Source organism: Mustela erminea, chromosome 20 (assembly GCF_009829155.1).
Source record: "Mustela erminea isolate mMusErm1 chromosome 20, mMusErm1.Pri, whole genome shotgun sequence".
NCBI classification, from domain to species: domain Eukaryota; kingdom Metazoa; phylum Chordata; class Mammalia; order Carnivora; family Mustelidae; genus Mustela; species Mustela erminea.
The window spans coordinates 12,134,625-12,150,429 of NC_045633.1; the positions used below are offsets into that span (position 1 = coordinate 12,134,625).

The window sequence follows — 15,805 nt, forward strand, 5'->3', positions numbered from 1 at the left end:
CCACCTTGACGGGCACTGGGAAATGGATAACGACCTCTCCATCACAGGGTCATTGTACTATAAAGTGGAACAGGAGCAGCGGACTATTATTATTTGCATTATTATTATTATCATCATCACCCGACAAGTCATAATTACGGCTCCACATAAGGGAGGGAGCTGGACCAGCTGTCTCCAAGTCTTTTCCGTCTTGGATCCTGCGGGAGGATCTGAGACAAATACCTCGGATCGCACCAGCACCTTTTTGGAGCACGCGTCACTGGAGAACCTTACACCTGGAGCCCCGCAAACTCCTGGGGCGCCTAGTCCACGGCCCATCCTGCGCAGGCGCGGGGGCGCGCTCCAGCCCCGCCCTTCCGTGGTGCATGGCCTGTTCCATTCCTGAGGGATGTTGACAGTGGGGACAGCTTGGAAGCCTAGGCCCGGAAGTACAGGTGCGTCACTAGCATTTCCAGACTCTCAGCGCAGGAGTGATCACTGGCGGTTATGATATGTCTACCCCGAAGCCCGCGAGGGGCTTCTGAGTGTTGGGAACGACTCCACAGTGCCTCCCCCCTTCACCTGGGAACGTTAGGGCTGGCCGGCGCGACGGCCAGGTACGGAAGCCCAGAGGGCCCCGCCCACCCTCGAGGGGCCCCGCCCACCCGAGGGGCCCGCCCCGCCTCCCCGCCTCCCCGCCTCCCCCGGCCCCGCAGATTTCCCACCCCGCGGCGACGCCAGGCAGCTCCTCCTCGTCTCCGCCCCGCCGGCCGCGGCCGCGGGGGACGTCAGCGCTGCCAGCGTGGATACCGCGGCGGGCCGCGGGAGGCGGAAGTAGCACTCGGACCGCGGAGCCTCCATCGGGCTCCGCCGGCCGCCTCAGCCATGGACGCGTCCCTGGAGAAGGTCCGTACTCGGGCTGGGGGGAGGGGGTGGGTGGCGGCGTTGCGGCCCGGGGTCTGTCTCCTGACTCCGGGGCGACTGTTTCCCGGTCGCGAGCTGCCATTGTGACCGGGGAGGGGCCCAGGGGCTAACTGGCCCTGCCTGAGGAGGCCTGGCCGCGAGGGCGTCCGGCTGGGCGCTCGCGGCTGAGGCCTGGTCACGTCATGGGGCCGGGAGCCCCTCGGGTCCCCGTGGCCCGAGAGAGGCCGGGCCGGTTCTGCCCCTAGCCCGGTGCGGGAGCCGCGGGGCCGACCTTGGGGCCTGCCCGCGCTCCGTTCCCCCTTTCGGGTGACAGCTAGCCACTTGCGGCCCCAGAAGAGCGTGGACAGAAGCTCCGGTGGTTTCGGAGCCAACTGCTAGCCTGTAGGTTTTCTGTGGTCTCCAAGTCAGCGGGGAAACAGTGTTGAAGCAGTGGGTTTCCAACTTCAGCATGACTAGGGATCCCCTGGGGCCGTTGGTAAACAGCCAGATTTTCGGCCGTGGGGTCGGACCCTCAGTGGGGGCGGGACGGGGATCTGCCTGTTTAACAAGTTCCCGCACGGGATTCTGACGCTGTAGTTGTGAACACCTGTGAAGAGCCCACCCCTCCCCTGGCCCCGAGGTCAAGAAGGGGTGGGTCTTCTGTAGGGGGTGAGTTGCGTTTTGGGGGTTACTGCTATTCCCCCTTTCCTGTGGGGGAGTGGGTGGGAATCCGAAGTGCCCAGATAGCCTCGCCTTCCTCTGGTTTGCCCTGGGGGAGCAGCCGCGGGATGTACCTGGCTCACTGCTCTGGCAAGGGCGATGGATTCTAATTGTCCCTGATTTAGGGCTGGTAGATGAGAACCCGTGCTTGGACACCTGTCTTCCCTCCACGTTCTTCGTCTTCGAGCTTGTGAGTGGGCTCCTGCAGACCTTGTTCTTTTGTGCATGCAGAGTTAGGGAGCAGTGCTGCCTTATTTTGGTTTTGAACTGGCAGAAATGTCACACTTTGTCATGGTGTCGTCGTCGTCCCCACCCCGCCAAGTGTGGCATCTGCTGTAGATGGGTTCTCTTGTCACTGGAAAGTTGAAGGGAGTAATTGTACCAGTTCAGCCGGATGTATAGCTTACACCTCATAAATTGCGTGGAAGGTTTCTTATAAATTGGGTGGAAGACGGTCAAGAATAGAAAAAGATTATGTTTTTAACCTTATGTGTTTTGCTGGCTAGGAATAAAGTCTTTCCAGGCTTTTGATAAGTACACAGTGTCTACCTTGTGGTACCTTTTTTTTTTTTTTAATTTATTTGACAGAGAGCAAGCACAAGCAAGGGCAGCTGCAGGCAGAGGGAGAGGGAGAAGCAGGTTCTCCTCAAAGCCAAAGGCAGATGCTTAGCATCTAAGCCACCCAGGCATCCCTACCTTGTGATACTTTTGAGTTACAGGCTAGGTCAGTGATTCTCAACCACCATTGCAGTTTTGTTCCCTAGGGGACATTTGGCAGCTTGTTTGGAGACATTTTGGTTGTCACAGCTGGGGGGGCGGGTAGGGGGGGCTGGAGGTGCTGCTGGCACCTAGTGGTTAGAGGCTAAGGATGCTGCCGAACATTCCACCTTGCATAGGACAGCCTCAATACCAGAGAATATGTGCTTAAAATGTTAGTCATGCTGAGGCTGAGAACCCCTGGTCTAGGTCACCTGTGTTACGCCAGTAGTTGAATATAAAATGATACTAAAATTGCCTTTTCTGTGTTGTTTCCTGTCCAGTTTCATAAGACAGGATGGGTGTTGTGTCTTTTCAGTTAGAAACCTAAAGAACTGGCGTGACCTTTCCTCCAAGAACAGTTTCTTACAGGCAAATCTGCAAAAACAGTGGGTTGGAATCCCACTTTAAATACTACTGTTCTGGCGTTTAATTAGTCGATTATACTGGTTTCTCCCTATAAATGTTAATTGATGCCAAAGGATCGTAAACTCCAAATGAGGATCTGAAGTGCGATGAAATTCCAGAGTGCCTACGGCTGGAGCATTCACAAAAATGGCAGTGATCTCTGAGGAATTCAGAATGTGTGGGCTGGAAGTTTCTGCCTTAGGCCAGTGTGGAAATTCTGAATGCAACTGTTTGAGGACTAAGACTGTGTCTTATTTTTATATTCCCTGTTCACATCTAATGAGCGATTTCGGTTGGTGCTAAGTGGGCAGAAAAGAAAAAGAATTGCTATGTGAACATGGAGGGTTTCATGTTCTGAAAAACAGTTTGAATCAAAGTAAAAACATTGAGTTGTGTCTGCTATTCCTGTTTCTTTGAGAGATAGGCTGTTCTGCTAAATTGTACATTGCTAATATAAAACTATTGAGCAGTCCTGAATGATCCCATTTAAACGGATTCTTGCATAATTTACACTGGCTACAGAAACCACAATGTTACTTGATTCCCATCCTCTAATTTCAAGTAATAGCTCTCTCTGAATGTAGTAGTCCATCCTCATGTAGTACCATCAGTCAGTACATTTCCTTTGGTCCAAATATAATTCTGTACGCTTGCCTTCGCTTTAGGTAATATGTAGATGTGAGACCTGCCATGACAGAGCCGTTTTCTTGCCCTGACCGCTCTTCTTTCCCAGTACTCTCTGCTGTATCTGAAATTAATGAGGTCTCAAGAAACCAAGACAGGTCAATTGAAGGGGCAAGGCATACTGGAAGAGTAGGTTTAGGGGCCTCAGTCCCCCAGTACTCTGTGTCCAACTCATTAAGGGGCAAGGCTCTGTCGCATAGTCTCACAGTGTTTACTTAGGTTAATAATCAAGTTTAAAAAATGCCGCAGGAAATAACAATTCTGATGCTTTAGATCTTAGGTTAACACACCTGCATACACTTTTCAGTAAAGACCTGCTCCTTTAAACTTGTACAACAGCCCAGACCTTTTCCTGTTCCTTAAAAAAGCTCGTTCTTCCTGGGTATTATGTCTGGACAAAGCATATTGCAGTTTATTTGCATTTACTTTAATTCCAGCCTGAGTAAACTTAAACTCCGCTGTGCTGGCATGCTGGGCTGGTTAATGCCGTTTTGGGAGAAGCTGGCCAGTGCATTGTAGAATGTTGAGCTGCATCTCTGATCTCCATCAGTGGCATTTCTTGTAGTGTGAGAACCAGAGTCGGCGAATGAAGAAGTTGTTCCCTGGGGGGTGGGGAGACTGCCTCTGGTTGAGACCCACGGACTTAGAAAATCTGAAGCTACACCATTCAGTAGGGGATACACTAGCTATATTTGGCTTCTTAAATTTAGATTAGTTAAGATTAAAATCTAGAATGCAGTTCCTCAGTCGACACTTTTCAAGTGCTCTAGAGTGACGGTGTGGCTTGTGGTTGTGCACCGGACAGAGTGGACATAGAACATTTCCATGACCATAGACGATTCTCTTGGGCAGCACTAGAGAGTGGGGCTCGTTTATTTGTTGTATATTTACTTTTTGTCTCTGCAAGAGGCAACTTTGACCCTGCTTCTGATCAAAATAATTGTAACCCAACCCATTATTTTTTCCTGTACTCCTTCTAAGCAAAATTTCTCCCCCACCCTCGTTGGATCTGTTTTTGGAAAATTGTTTCATCTGACTGATGATAAGTTTTTAAGGAGCAATAGGAGCGTGACTGGAACGTTCCTGATTATTACTGATAAAGACTACCAGAATTTCTATTCCTGTTTTGTATTTTAAAAGCTCACAAAAGGAATACCTATTAGCCATGTTTGAAATAACCATTCTCAAATGAAAGAAAGGTGGGGGGGAAGAACCATTTTCTGTGGTCTGACTTTGTAGACCTTACAAGAAAAGGGACGGGAGATGATGGCCTATAATTTTGACATTCATTTAAAGCTGATCCCTATATCATCCTCGTGTAAGGGTTTTGCATACAGGTGCTCGGTGGCCAAAGTGGTAAATGATTATCAAATGCTGGGTGTCCAGGAAAATATGGTACAAAGTTCCTGATCCTGAAAATTTATGGCCTCGGGGATTTTTGATTTATTCAAGATTGCAGAGGCAGTCAGTGACCGAGCCGTTGATGGTCCCCAGTCTGTTGTGTGTGCCACCAGATCTAGGATTATGAGTTAAAATTATAGAGAGGAGTTGCCTGTGTTTAATGTCAGCAGTTTTCACCTAAAGCAGTGGCCTGCTTTGAGTTATAATTTTTCTTGAAGCCCGGCTATGGTCAGAGCCCCGTGCTGAGAGAAACATGAAGTGAGTAAGACCTGATCCTCGCAGGAGGTTATGTTCTGGTAGGGGCATACCTGTTTCGACAAATCCTTATATAGCATAGTGGGATAAAAAGTATTAAGGATAAAAAGGGAAATGCATCGAATTGAGTGGCCAGGAAAGATTTTTGTAGAAGAGATTCTTTAGGTAGACTATCAGAACCCTGTCTTTTCTAGTTTCTAAAAAATGTAAATAAAATGTAAATGCTTACTTTACAATACAATTGTGCCTCATATTAATTGCTGGTAGATCATAAGGGAAAGGAAACCTGTTTCACATTTTGAAGTTTAAATCAGATATTTAAAAAATATGTTTCCAGTCACTTTGAAAATATCTAAAATCTAGCTTACATCTATTTTTCCAAGCAATATTCAAAACAAAAATGTTAATTGTTTTTTATTATTTGTTTGATTTCTGTTATTGTGGTTTTTTGCTTTATTAAATGCTAAATATTTAGTTGCCTTAAAGTTGCATAGTCTTTGCAGTCTAGCCTGGGACCCTGTCCACTTTTTATTTCTGTGGAAAATGCATTCTGAGTTTAAAAGAACTGAGGGAGGAGTACGCTCTTCTAATAAAACCCTCTTCCTATATGCGGAAAAGCAGAAACAGCAAGATAAAGCACTTTAAATGTAACTCCTTGGGGTGCCTCAGTTGGGTTGAGTCTCGACTCAATTTCAGTTCAGGTCTCGATGTCAGGATCTCAGGGTCATGAGTTCAAGCCCCGTGTTGGGCTCCCGGCTGGGTGGGGAGCCTACTTAAAAAATAAAATGGGACTCCATGACATGGAACATTTAGCCACAGTGATCTCAGGATCCTAGCGAGACTGAATTACTTACTAGACTGTACATTGTATTAGGTGGAAGCCTATGAGGTTGTGTGGGTTTTGTGCATTAAAAACAGTTGAATGTAGGCACTTTCACAGTTCAACCTTGAAGCTCTGAAGATGCATAGATACCACACAAAGGCTTCAGAATCAGTGGGTTCCTTTCCTCAGAGATGTGGCTAGGAGCGTTAGCCCTACAGAGTTCCCATTCAGTAAGGGACAGAGTGATACTGGTGAGGATAATGGGTATCTTTATCTTTCTGATTCCATCCCCACCAAGTCCTAGGAAGCACTCCCTATGAGAGGCACATCTCAGTGAAAGACTTCTATTTTCAAGGGACTCTAGCTTGCTTTCTTGTAGGCAGTTTTTTTGTGTGTTCCAGAATGAGTGTGTGATTCCAGATGAACTAGTAAACGTCTTAGAAATAGAGCTTGCCTGGTGTGTGGTACTTTTCCATCTGTGTAGTTGTTGGGAAGCATTTATTCATGATATATATAAAGCCTGAATGAATTGATTCTTCAGAGGAGTGGTCTCTAGGAATACATTGTTGAAACTTAGACTTGAATCCCTAGCATTCCCAACACATATCTTACAGCAAGTGATCTGAATGCCTTTCTAAACCCTCTGCATGCTTCTGTGACGGGTTTGATCTGATGTTACTGACTGCTGCCTCCTTACCTCTACCAGATTCTTACTTCCCTGCTGTCTATTTTTGCCCCTTCTTTTCCCCACATGTTCTGTTTTGCCTCTTCTCTTGAATTGGTAAGATTAGATCCTAGTGCCCGATGGAATATTTGAATATTCTTCAACTAGGAATCTTAAGCTCCTTAATGAGCCAGTGATTACAGTATGTCTTCCTGTTCTCACAGACACACTCAAGCAGAGTCCGTGATAGTTAAAAAGGTTTTCCAAGAGTATCCACTTCTTAGAAGACACAGACAGTAGTGCCTAGTTCTTTTTTTTTTTTTTTTTAAGATTTTATTTATTTAGGACAGAGATCACAAGTGGGCAGAGAGGCAGGCAGAGAGAGAGGGAGAAAGCAGGCTCCCCGTCGAGCAGAAAGCCTGATGTGGGACTCGATCCCAGGACCCTGAGTTCATGACCCGACCTGAAGGCAGAGGCTTAACCCACTAAGCCACCCAGGTACCCAGTAGTGCCTAGTTCTTAGTGAAAAACTGTTCTGTTGAAATCAGGCAAAAGTATTTACAAATGGAGAAATTGAGATGCCAAGACAGCAAGCCAGGTTTGCAAGGCACTGTATCAACTTCCCAGAGAATCCCTGTCAGAAATTTTCTCTTGTCGTTGACCTGAAAGGAGCAGCTGTGTTCCTGAAGCGGCTGCTTGGTGCTGCTCAGAGATGTGTAGTGTTTGGGGTGCTTGTCGAGCTAGTGCTGGATAGCAGACACTGTGTCTTCACTGGGGAGGAAAAGAAATGATTTTAAGAGTTGATGATAATTGCATGATTATCACTCTCTGGGATTCACCTTGAAAGAAAGATGTAGAAGGCCACAGTAGTTAGTATGTTAGAAAGGATTTGGGGGCTCCTGCGTCAGTCAAGCTGTCAGTTAAGCGGCTGCCTCTGGCTTAGGTCATGATCCTGGAGTCCTGGGATTGAGTCTTGGGATCGAGTCCCAGGATCAAGTCCCAAGTTGGACTCCCTGATCATTGGGGCATCTGCTTCCCTGCCCCTTTCCTTGCTCATGCTTCCTCTCTCGCTCGCTTGCTCTCAAATAAAATAAATAAAATAATAATAAAAAAAAAACCAAGCAGGATTTTAGAGTTTTTCTGATTGCTTTGATTGAAGAAAGGGGGTGATTTTTTTTTTTAAAGATTTTTGTTTATTTATGAGAGAGAGCACGAGTGGGGTGGATGAGAGAGAGCACGAGTGGGGTGGGAGGCAGAGGGAGAGGGAAAAGCAGACTCCCCACTGAGCAGGGAGACCGATGTGGGGTTAGACCCCAGGATCGTGACTCGAGCCGAAGGCCGATGCTTCACCGACTGAGCCACTCAGACTCCAAGGTGGTGATCTTTTCTTTTAACATGTCTAATGCATATGTGGTAAACTAGCGTTTGATGACACCACAGTCTTCTGTCCACTATGAGCAGCTGGCATTCTCATATGCCTTAGTTCTTCTTTGGTAATCGTCCTCGAACTCCCCAATTATGAACATTCCGCCAATGAAAACGTTTATTAAAACTACAGTATCACTTCTATTGATGAATGTTGTGCTTTTTAGATTTTAAGATTACATTTTAGGCTTCCTTTTCCCCTTTCTTCCGGGGTCTGTCTCTTTTTAAAGGGGTAGCTCTGTATTTCCTAAATAGCTGTTATTCATATGCCATTTTTGAATTTTGCCACATCAGTATGCCATTTACACTATTATTTACTTAATGTTTCTTCTAAATTGACTTTAAAATCGGTTCACCCACCTTTTTAAAATTGAGGGACAGTTTATGTGTAATAAGAATACCCACTTTGATGATCCAGGTTGCATTTTGGCTATTGGTTATACACAGACATAGAATCACGAGCACGATCAAGATACGGAACATTCGCATCTCCCCTAAAAGTTCCCTTGTGCCTCTTAACAGTGGGTACCAGATACGCTTTCTGTTCTGTAATCTGCCCTCCTTTTTAAACTTAGATTTTACAAATAGTAGTGTCTAAGAATTCAGGGTTCGAGGTGTTATTTTTTTCTCCTAATTCATTTGAAAGTAAGTATATGATTCTTGTTGTCACACTTGGTTCCCCTGAGGAAATGTATACAAGAGCTCGATTAAGCCTGCTTGGAAGCTGTGAGAACATTCTAAAATTGACTGTAGAGCAGTTGTTGTCAAATTTTATGCCCTAAAATTATTTTTCTACTGCAGTTTCCACTTTTGAAAGGTTCTCATAAACAACTTCTTGGTAAATAAATTTATTAACAAATGATTATTTATCTGCTGGGTAATAACTCCCAACATCCATACCACAGGTTACATCCTGTTTATGGGATGTCAAATCAACTTAGCAGGTCACGATCAGCAGGTTTTAAAAGTGAAAAAGAACTTGGGATGCCTGCGTGGCTCAGTCAGTTAAGCACCTGTCTTCAGCTCCAGTCACGATCCCAGGGTCTTGGGATCCAGCTCGGCATGAGGCTCCTTGCTCAGTGGGGAGCCTGCTTCTCCCTCTCTGCCTGCCACTTCCTCTGCTTGTGCTTTCACTCTCTCTTTCTCTCTCTCAGACAAATAAATCTTTTTCAAAAAATGAAATAGAATAAAACAAATAGGATGTATTTCCAAATAAGGGTAGGAATAGTGCCAGCAATATTTTATACTGAATTAATACATTTCTAGCCTAGAGCAAAAGTAAGTGATTTTTTTCTTTTTCATTAATCCCTACAGCCCCACTCCAGATAAATTTAGAACTTCTACTAGCTTTTGGAAAACTTGAGAATTACTCCATGACTTCTTTTACTGTTTTCCCTTGCATTTGACTCTTGACTTTTTTCTTCCAACATTTGAGAACTTTAATTCATGATGTTTTAACATTACAAGTGTAGTATTTCTTCTGATAGTGGCAGGGTATTTTGCTCTTCCACACTGACTGAAAGTAATGAAAATCAACTAGTATAAAAATGGCTCTTGGAAAAAAAAAAAAAAAATGGCTCTTGGGCGCCTGGGTGGCTCAGCGGGTTAAGCCTCTGCCTTTGGCTCAGGTCATGATCCCAAGGTCCTGAGATAGAGCCCTGCATCAGGCTCTTTGCTCAGTAGGGAGCCTGCTTCCCTACCTCTCTGATTCTCTGCCTCCTGCTCTGTCTACTTGTGATCTGTCTGTCAAATGAATAAAATCTAAAAAAAAAAAAAAAAAAAAAAAAGGCTCTTAAATGTTTGTAAAATAATGAATGGTGGAGCTTGTTTTACAAAATGAGCTGTTGCAGTTCTGTGACAGTTATCGTACAAACAATTGAATGGTTCATCTTTAGCCTTGAAATTGCATTAAGCCATACCATGTGCTTTTGTGAGATATAATTGAAGCAAAAATACTGAATCTACTTCATTACACAGCAGAATCAGCCGTAACTGAAAATATAATTTATGAATTTACAATCTAACAACTAACAGTCTAATAGCTGTCTGTGCTAACAGTCTAATAGCTGTCTGTGCGTCAGTAATGAGCATGTAGTGGTTTCGTGACTAGGTACACACACTTTGTAAACGCGTTGTTGCACGGTTTCAGCAGTCTGACTGCTGCAACCCTCTTTAAGACTTAGGGACCTGGGTGAGCAGAGGCCATGGGTGTCTAGCTCAAAAGTCTAGGTTGACCTCCTGCTCCCTTTCCTAGAAAAGCATCTGAAACCCCCCCCCCAACACTGACATACTTTACAGCCTGGATTGGCTTGCTTAAGGTCGGTAGGAAAGACAATGGAAAGGAATCGGCTAAAGGCCCCTGGTCTCTAAAGGATTGGTTGGAATCTGTTGACCTTTTCGTTAACAGAGGGACCTTTTTTCCTGAAGTTCTTCCTGTTAGGCCCCAGGTTTTCAGTCAGGTCACTTTGTTCAAGATTTCAATGAGGGAAAATGGATTCAGATGTGTTTATAGGTAGGAAAAGAAGTCTTTGACAATACTTGGACTTCAGGTGCACTCTTTGCAAATTATACGTTGTCTTTGATTTTACCTTGTAACTCAGACAGCCGTGACCATAGACATTTCCATGGGCTCCGCTGGATGGAACAAGGGCATGAGCTGTGGAATGAACGTTTTAGTCAAGGCCAGGGTAACTGTACATCCTGGTTGGCCCAGGACTCTCCCAGTTTATACCTATTGTCATGGCTTAATTATTAACACTGCTTCCTTCACTCTTGAAAATGCCCTGGTTTGGAGGTAAGTTTTTGGTCATCTAGTCATCTAGTTGACACTGAATTTTTCCCACTAGGGAGAGCCTTCTGATACACTTTATCTAGCTGAAAACTTTAATCAAGGAAGGATCATCTTTTTTTTTTTTTTTTTTTTTTATTTGAGAGAGAGACAGTGAGAAAGAGCATGAGTGAGGAGAAAGTCAGAGGGAGAAGCAGACTCCCCATGGAGCTGGGCGCCTGATGCGGGACTCGATCCCAGGATTCCGGGATCATGACCTGAGCCGAAGGCTCATGCTGGGGGTGGAGCCTACTTTTAGAAGTATTAGTTGGCATAATGCCTGGAATATAGGAAGCAGTCCAGTAACTGTTAGTAATTAACAAGGATCACAGATCTCATTGAGCCCTTTTTCTGTGCTACATCCTGTGCTTGGTGCTAAGGAATAAAAAAAAAAAAAATGATAGGACATTCTTCCTAGGAACTTAGCACAGAATACTACTCTTTTCCCCCTCAAGAGCCTAAAACAATCTTAATCTAAATACTGAATAATAGATACCTTTTTTTAAATAAGGAGTCTAATCTGTGCAACTGAGCCACCCAGGCGTCCCAAGGAAGGATCATCTTAAACACCAGGTCTGGGACACTTGGATGGTTGAGTCGGTTGAGCACCTGACTCCTGATCTCAGCTCAGGTCTTGATCCCTGGGTCATGAGTTCAAGTTCTGCTTTGGGCTCCATGCTGGGGGTGGAGCCTACTTTTAGAAAGGTTGGTGGGAGGCCTTAGCTCTAATTAAGACTTTTGAGTACAGGTTTTTTTCAAAGTGTGAGTTGCTTTGTTTACTTATTTTATAAAATTGAAAAGCAGTATTGCCTAGTGGTTAAGAGTACTAACCACTAAGAGTTAAGAGTGGTTAGGGTAGTATAGGCTTTGTTTTAAATTCTGGCCTTACACCCCAGTGTTTATAGCAGCAATGTCCACAATAGCCAAACTGTGGAAAGAGTCTAGATGTCCATCCACAGATGAATGAATAAAGGAAACGTGGGATGTGTACATAATGGATTTGACTCAACCATCAAAAAATGAAATCTTGCCATTTGCAACAATGTGGATGGAACTAGAGGATATAATGCTAAGTGAAGTAAGTCAGTCAGAAAGATAATTATATGATCTCACTCATATGTGAAATCTAAGAAACAAAACCGAGGATCATAGGGGAGGGGAGGGAAAAATAAAACAAAGATGAAGAGAGGGAGATAAACCATAAGAGACTCCTAATCTTAGGAAACAAACTGCGGGTTGCTGGAGTAGAGGGGGGTGGGGGGGTGGGGTGATGGACAGTGAGGAGGGTCCTTGATGTCATGCGCACTGGGTGTCATATAAGACTGATGAATCCCTGAGCTTTACCTCTGAAACTAATAATACACTAAGTTAATTAATTGAATTTAAATTAAAAAAATAAATTCCAGCCCTAAAGCATACTAACTGCCTTTGGATTAGTCAGGAAATAATACATATAAAAGTATTAGTTGGCATAATGCCTGGAATATAGGAAGCAGTCCAGTAACTGTTAGTAATTAACAAGGATCACAGATCTCATTGAGCCCTTTTTCTGTGCTACATCCTGTGCTTGGTGCTAAGGAATAAAAAAAAAAAAAATGATAGGACATTCTTCCTAGGAACCTAGCACAGAATACTACTCTTTTCCCCTCAAGAGCCTAAAACAATCTTAATCTAAATACTGAATAATAGATACCTTTTTTTAAATAAGGAGTCTACACATATGTACGTATGTATGTAAAGATTGTATTTGTCAGAGAAAGAGAGCACAAGCAGGGGAACCACAGATGGTGAGAAGTTCCCGCTGAGCTAGGAGCCCCATGTAGGGCTTGATTCCAGGACCCTGGGATCGTGACCTGAGCCAATGGCAGACTCGTAACTGACTGTGCCACCCAGACATCTCCTGATACACAAGCTTAATCATTCACACATTTAGGTTTGTGTCTGGCTATTGCCCTTCTGTTGTGTATTAGCAACTGCCTTGTCTGGCACTGTAACAGGAACTGAGGATAAGAAATATGAATTAGATAATCACAGCTGCCCTCACTAGAAGCCCAAGGAGGCATGGTTTTTAGTTTGAAGGAACCAATGAACAAATACACATTTTTCTTAGAGCATTCCTTGACGGAGCATATTATTATCCTGCAGCTGGGTAACACTTTATATTTTGGATTTCTCCAGTTAACAAGCCCTTGAGGGTGTGTGGCATTGGAGTCCCATCACACTCAGATTTAATTTACTGAAAGTTAACTATAAATGTTATTTTCCCTAGCCACCCACTTTCCGCCACCTGCTCCACCCTCGACTTCTCTTCCTAAATGAGAGGAGGAGCCAGAACAATTTAAATGTAAGCCATTCCTCTCAGTGAGCACGGGCTCTGTCTGTACAGAGAGACTCACACCGGAGAACGCGAAGCTGCGTTTCCCTCCTGCCTTTCGCAGTGTGTCTTGTCATCACATGTGAATTCTCATGTCTAAAAATAAGTACTGTTCATAAGAAGCGAGTTCTAAACTAAGTCAGCTATTTTGTCTACTTTCAACTGAAAAACCATGTTCCAGTCCTATAGGAAAATGCTAGCTGTGTCATACTTAGAGCTGGTGTGTTGATGCCCATTATGTTCTGCCTTCCGAACGGGTTTCGGATGTAACATGACAGTCCAAGAATCGAGCCGACTTGAGGCCTCTAGTCCTGCAAAAACACTCAAAATGAGTAGTCTGAATCCCTGCCTTCAGGGAGCTTATAATCTAATTGGAGAGAATATACTGGAAAGATCATCTCTAAAACAATCCACAGTAAAGGATGTCAAGGAATCATAAGGATAAATGGCAGTTGCATATTAGAATGGCCCCGGTTTTACATGTTCTGTCCCATATACATGTGTTTCTGTTCCCATAAATACAGTTCTTTTTGTCAGGCACCAGATCCAGAGTCTATGGTTAAGCAAAAACAGTATTGCTGTCTTTAAAGAGAATATGAGAGTGAAGTGGTTTTATCCATCACAGTTTCTTGGAAGTATTGAATTGTGATTTAATAGCTGGAAAGATAAAAGGCAGAAGAACATTTCAGACAGGGCAAGTGTTACAAGCATGAAATAGGGATGTATGGTTGATCAAACAGACCTGTTTATCTTTTCATTTGGCCAGAAGATTGGGAACACCCTGGAGGGTCACAGAGGGTAAGGGTAATGAGGAACATGACCAGTAGATGGAGGAGTTCAGATACATTCTCTTGACCATTATCTGTTCCTCATCCTACTCACAATCATTAACTGAGAACACAGAGACCATTTGAGATGGTTTTGTAACCCATCTTATGGTTACATTAAAATTGTGAATTTTTTTTTTTTTTGCAAACACCAGTTTTAAAATGATTTTTCTATCCTGTGTAAAATCGTATTGGACGTGGCTACGCGGTTATTTTGTAATCTGTTTTGGGGTCTGTGTGATGTACCAGAAAGGTCAGAAACAGGAGTCAGGAAACCAGGGTTCTGGCACTGCTCTGTCACCCATTTGCTCTGTAACCTTAGGCCAGTCACTTTACCTCTCTGAATCTTTGTTTCTTCACTTCTCAAATGGTACACCAGAGGTATACACGGTATACTTCACTTTTTTCTTCTTTTTTTCAGTGATTTCTTCTACACGTGAAAGTTAAAATTCTTGTTGTAAAACAGATCTGATCTCCTTAGTCGGGGCCAGGGAGCTAAAAGCCCCAACTGCCTGTCCGTCCCCACTTCCCCAAAGTTCTTTCTGGAAGTCTTAAGACTCCGAAGAACACAAATGGAAAATCCTTGGGCTAGATTCCTAAAGTTAACATTTTTCCGAACTTACATGGATAAACTGAGTAGCATTTCTTGAGGAGAGGGGTGCCTGGGTGTCTCTGTCACTTAAGCAAGTGTACAGCTTTTGATTTTGGCTCAGATCTCTGGGTTGTGAGGTCGAGCCCCATGTCAGGCTCTGCACTGTGCATGAAGCCTGCTTAAGAGTCTCTCTATCCCTCTCTTAAACAGAACAAAACAAAACTTTTTTTTTTTTTTTTTTTAGATTTTATTTATTTGTTTGACAGAGAGAGACATAAAGAGGGAACACAAGTGGGGGGAGTGGGAGAGGGAGAAGCAGGCTTCCCACTGAGCAGGGAGCCCCATGGCAGCGGGCTCCATCCCAGGATGCTGAGATCGTGGCCTGAGCTAAAGGCACATGCTTAACAACTGAGCCACCCAGGTGCTCCAAAACAAAACAATTTTGAGGAGATATGGCAATACTAACTATAAAACAACCTATTGTACACTTACTCCATATAAGTTATGATTAGGTACAGTAAGCAGTCTGAAGGGGAAAAAAGCATAAATACAGTTGAAGTACACTCGAAGGGTAAGAGGGGAACAAAAGAAAGCCTCCGTAACTCTCTGTAACCCAGCTTGTTTGGAGATTCAAGACAACTGGTTTGCCTTAAGATTGCTAGGGAGATTAAGAAGTAAGAAAGGAAAATGAGTTTGTCTGTTTAATTTTGCAAGATTTTTTAGAATATTGTCTTGGTTATCTTTTGACTGGAAGTAAAAATTCACTTGGTACTAAAACCAGAAAAGAACTAAAAGACTTGAGCTGAAAAGACTCCCTCTGATCTGATGCTTGTCCTTCCAGTTTCCCTTCTCTGGAAGCATTCACTGTGACCAGCTGTGGAAGCTTCCAGAGTTTTTGGAATCACTTCCAGATTGTTTTTTTTTTTTTTTTTAAGATTTTATTTATTTATTTGACAGAGAGAAATCACAAGTGGGCCGAGAGGTAGACAGAGAGAGAGAGGGAAGCAGGCTGTCTGCTCAGCGGGGAGAGCAGAGAGCCCGATGTAGGGCTCAGTTCCAGGACCCTGAGACCATGACCTGAGCTGAAGGCAGAGGCTCTAACCCACTGAGCCATCCAGGTGCCCCGGAATCACTTCCAGATTTATGAGGATATTAGTTCCCTGTGGC

General features: G+C 44.1%; 1 protein-coding gene across 4 annotated transcripts in view; it reads left to right on the forward strand.

The window, feature by feature from the left end:
* Positions 1 to 772: 772 nt before the first annotated feature.
* The window catches only part of PDXDC1 (pyridoxal dependent decarboxylase domain containing 1), a 51,478-nt gene continuing 36,445 nt past the window's right edge, over positions 773 to 15,805 (forward strand). For 2 of the 4 annotated variants that reach the window (XM_032326762.1, XM_032326763.1), the window contains exon 1: positions 779 to 885. In XM_032326762.1, the coding sequence (XP_032182653.1) occupies positions 865 to 885 (21 nt within the window). In that variant the 5' untranslated portion in view covers positions 779 to 864. Of the gene's footprint in view, positions 886 to 1,194; positions 1,285 to 15,805 lie in introns of those variants that run through there. The other 2 variants (XM_032326765.1, XM_032326764.1) reach the window with 2 other exon arrangements.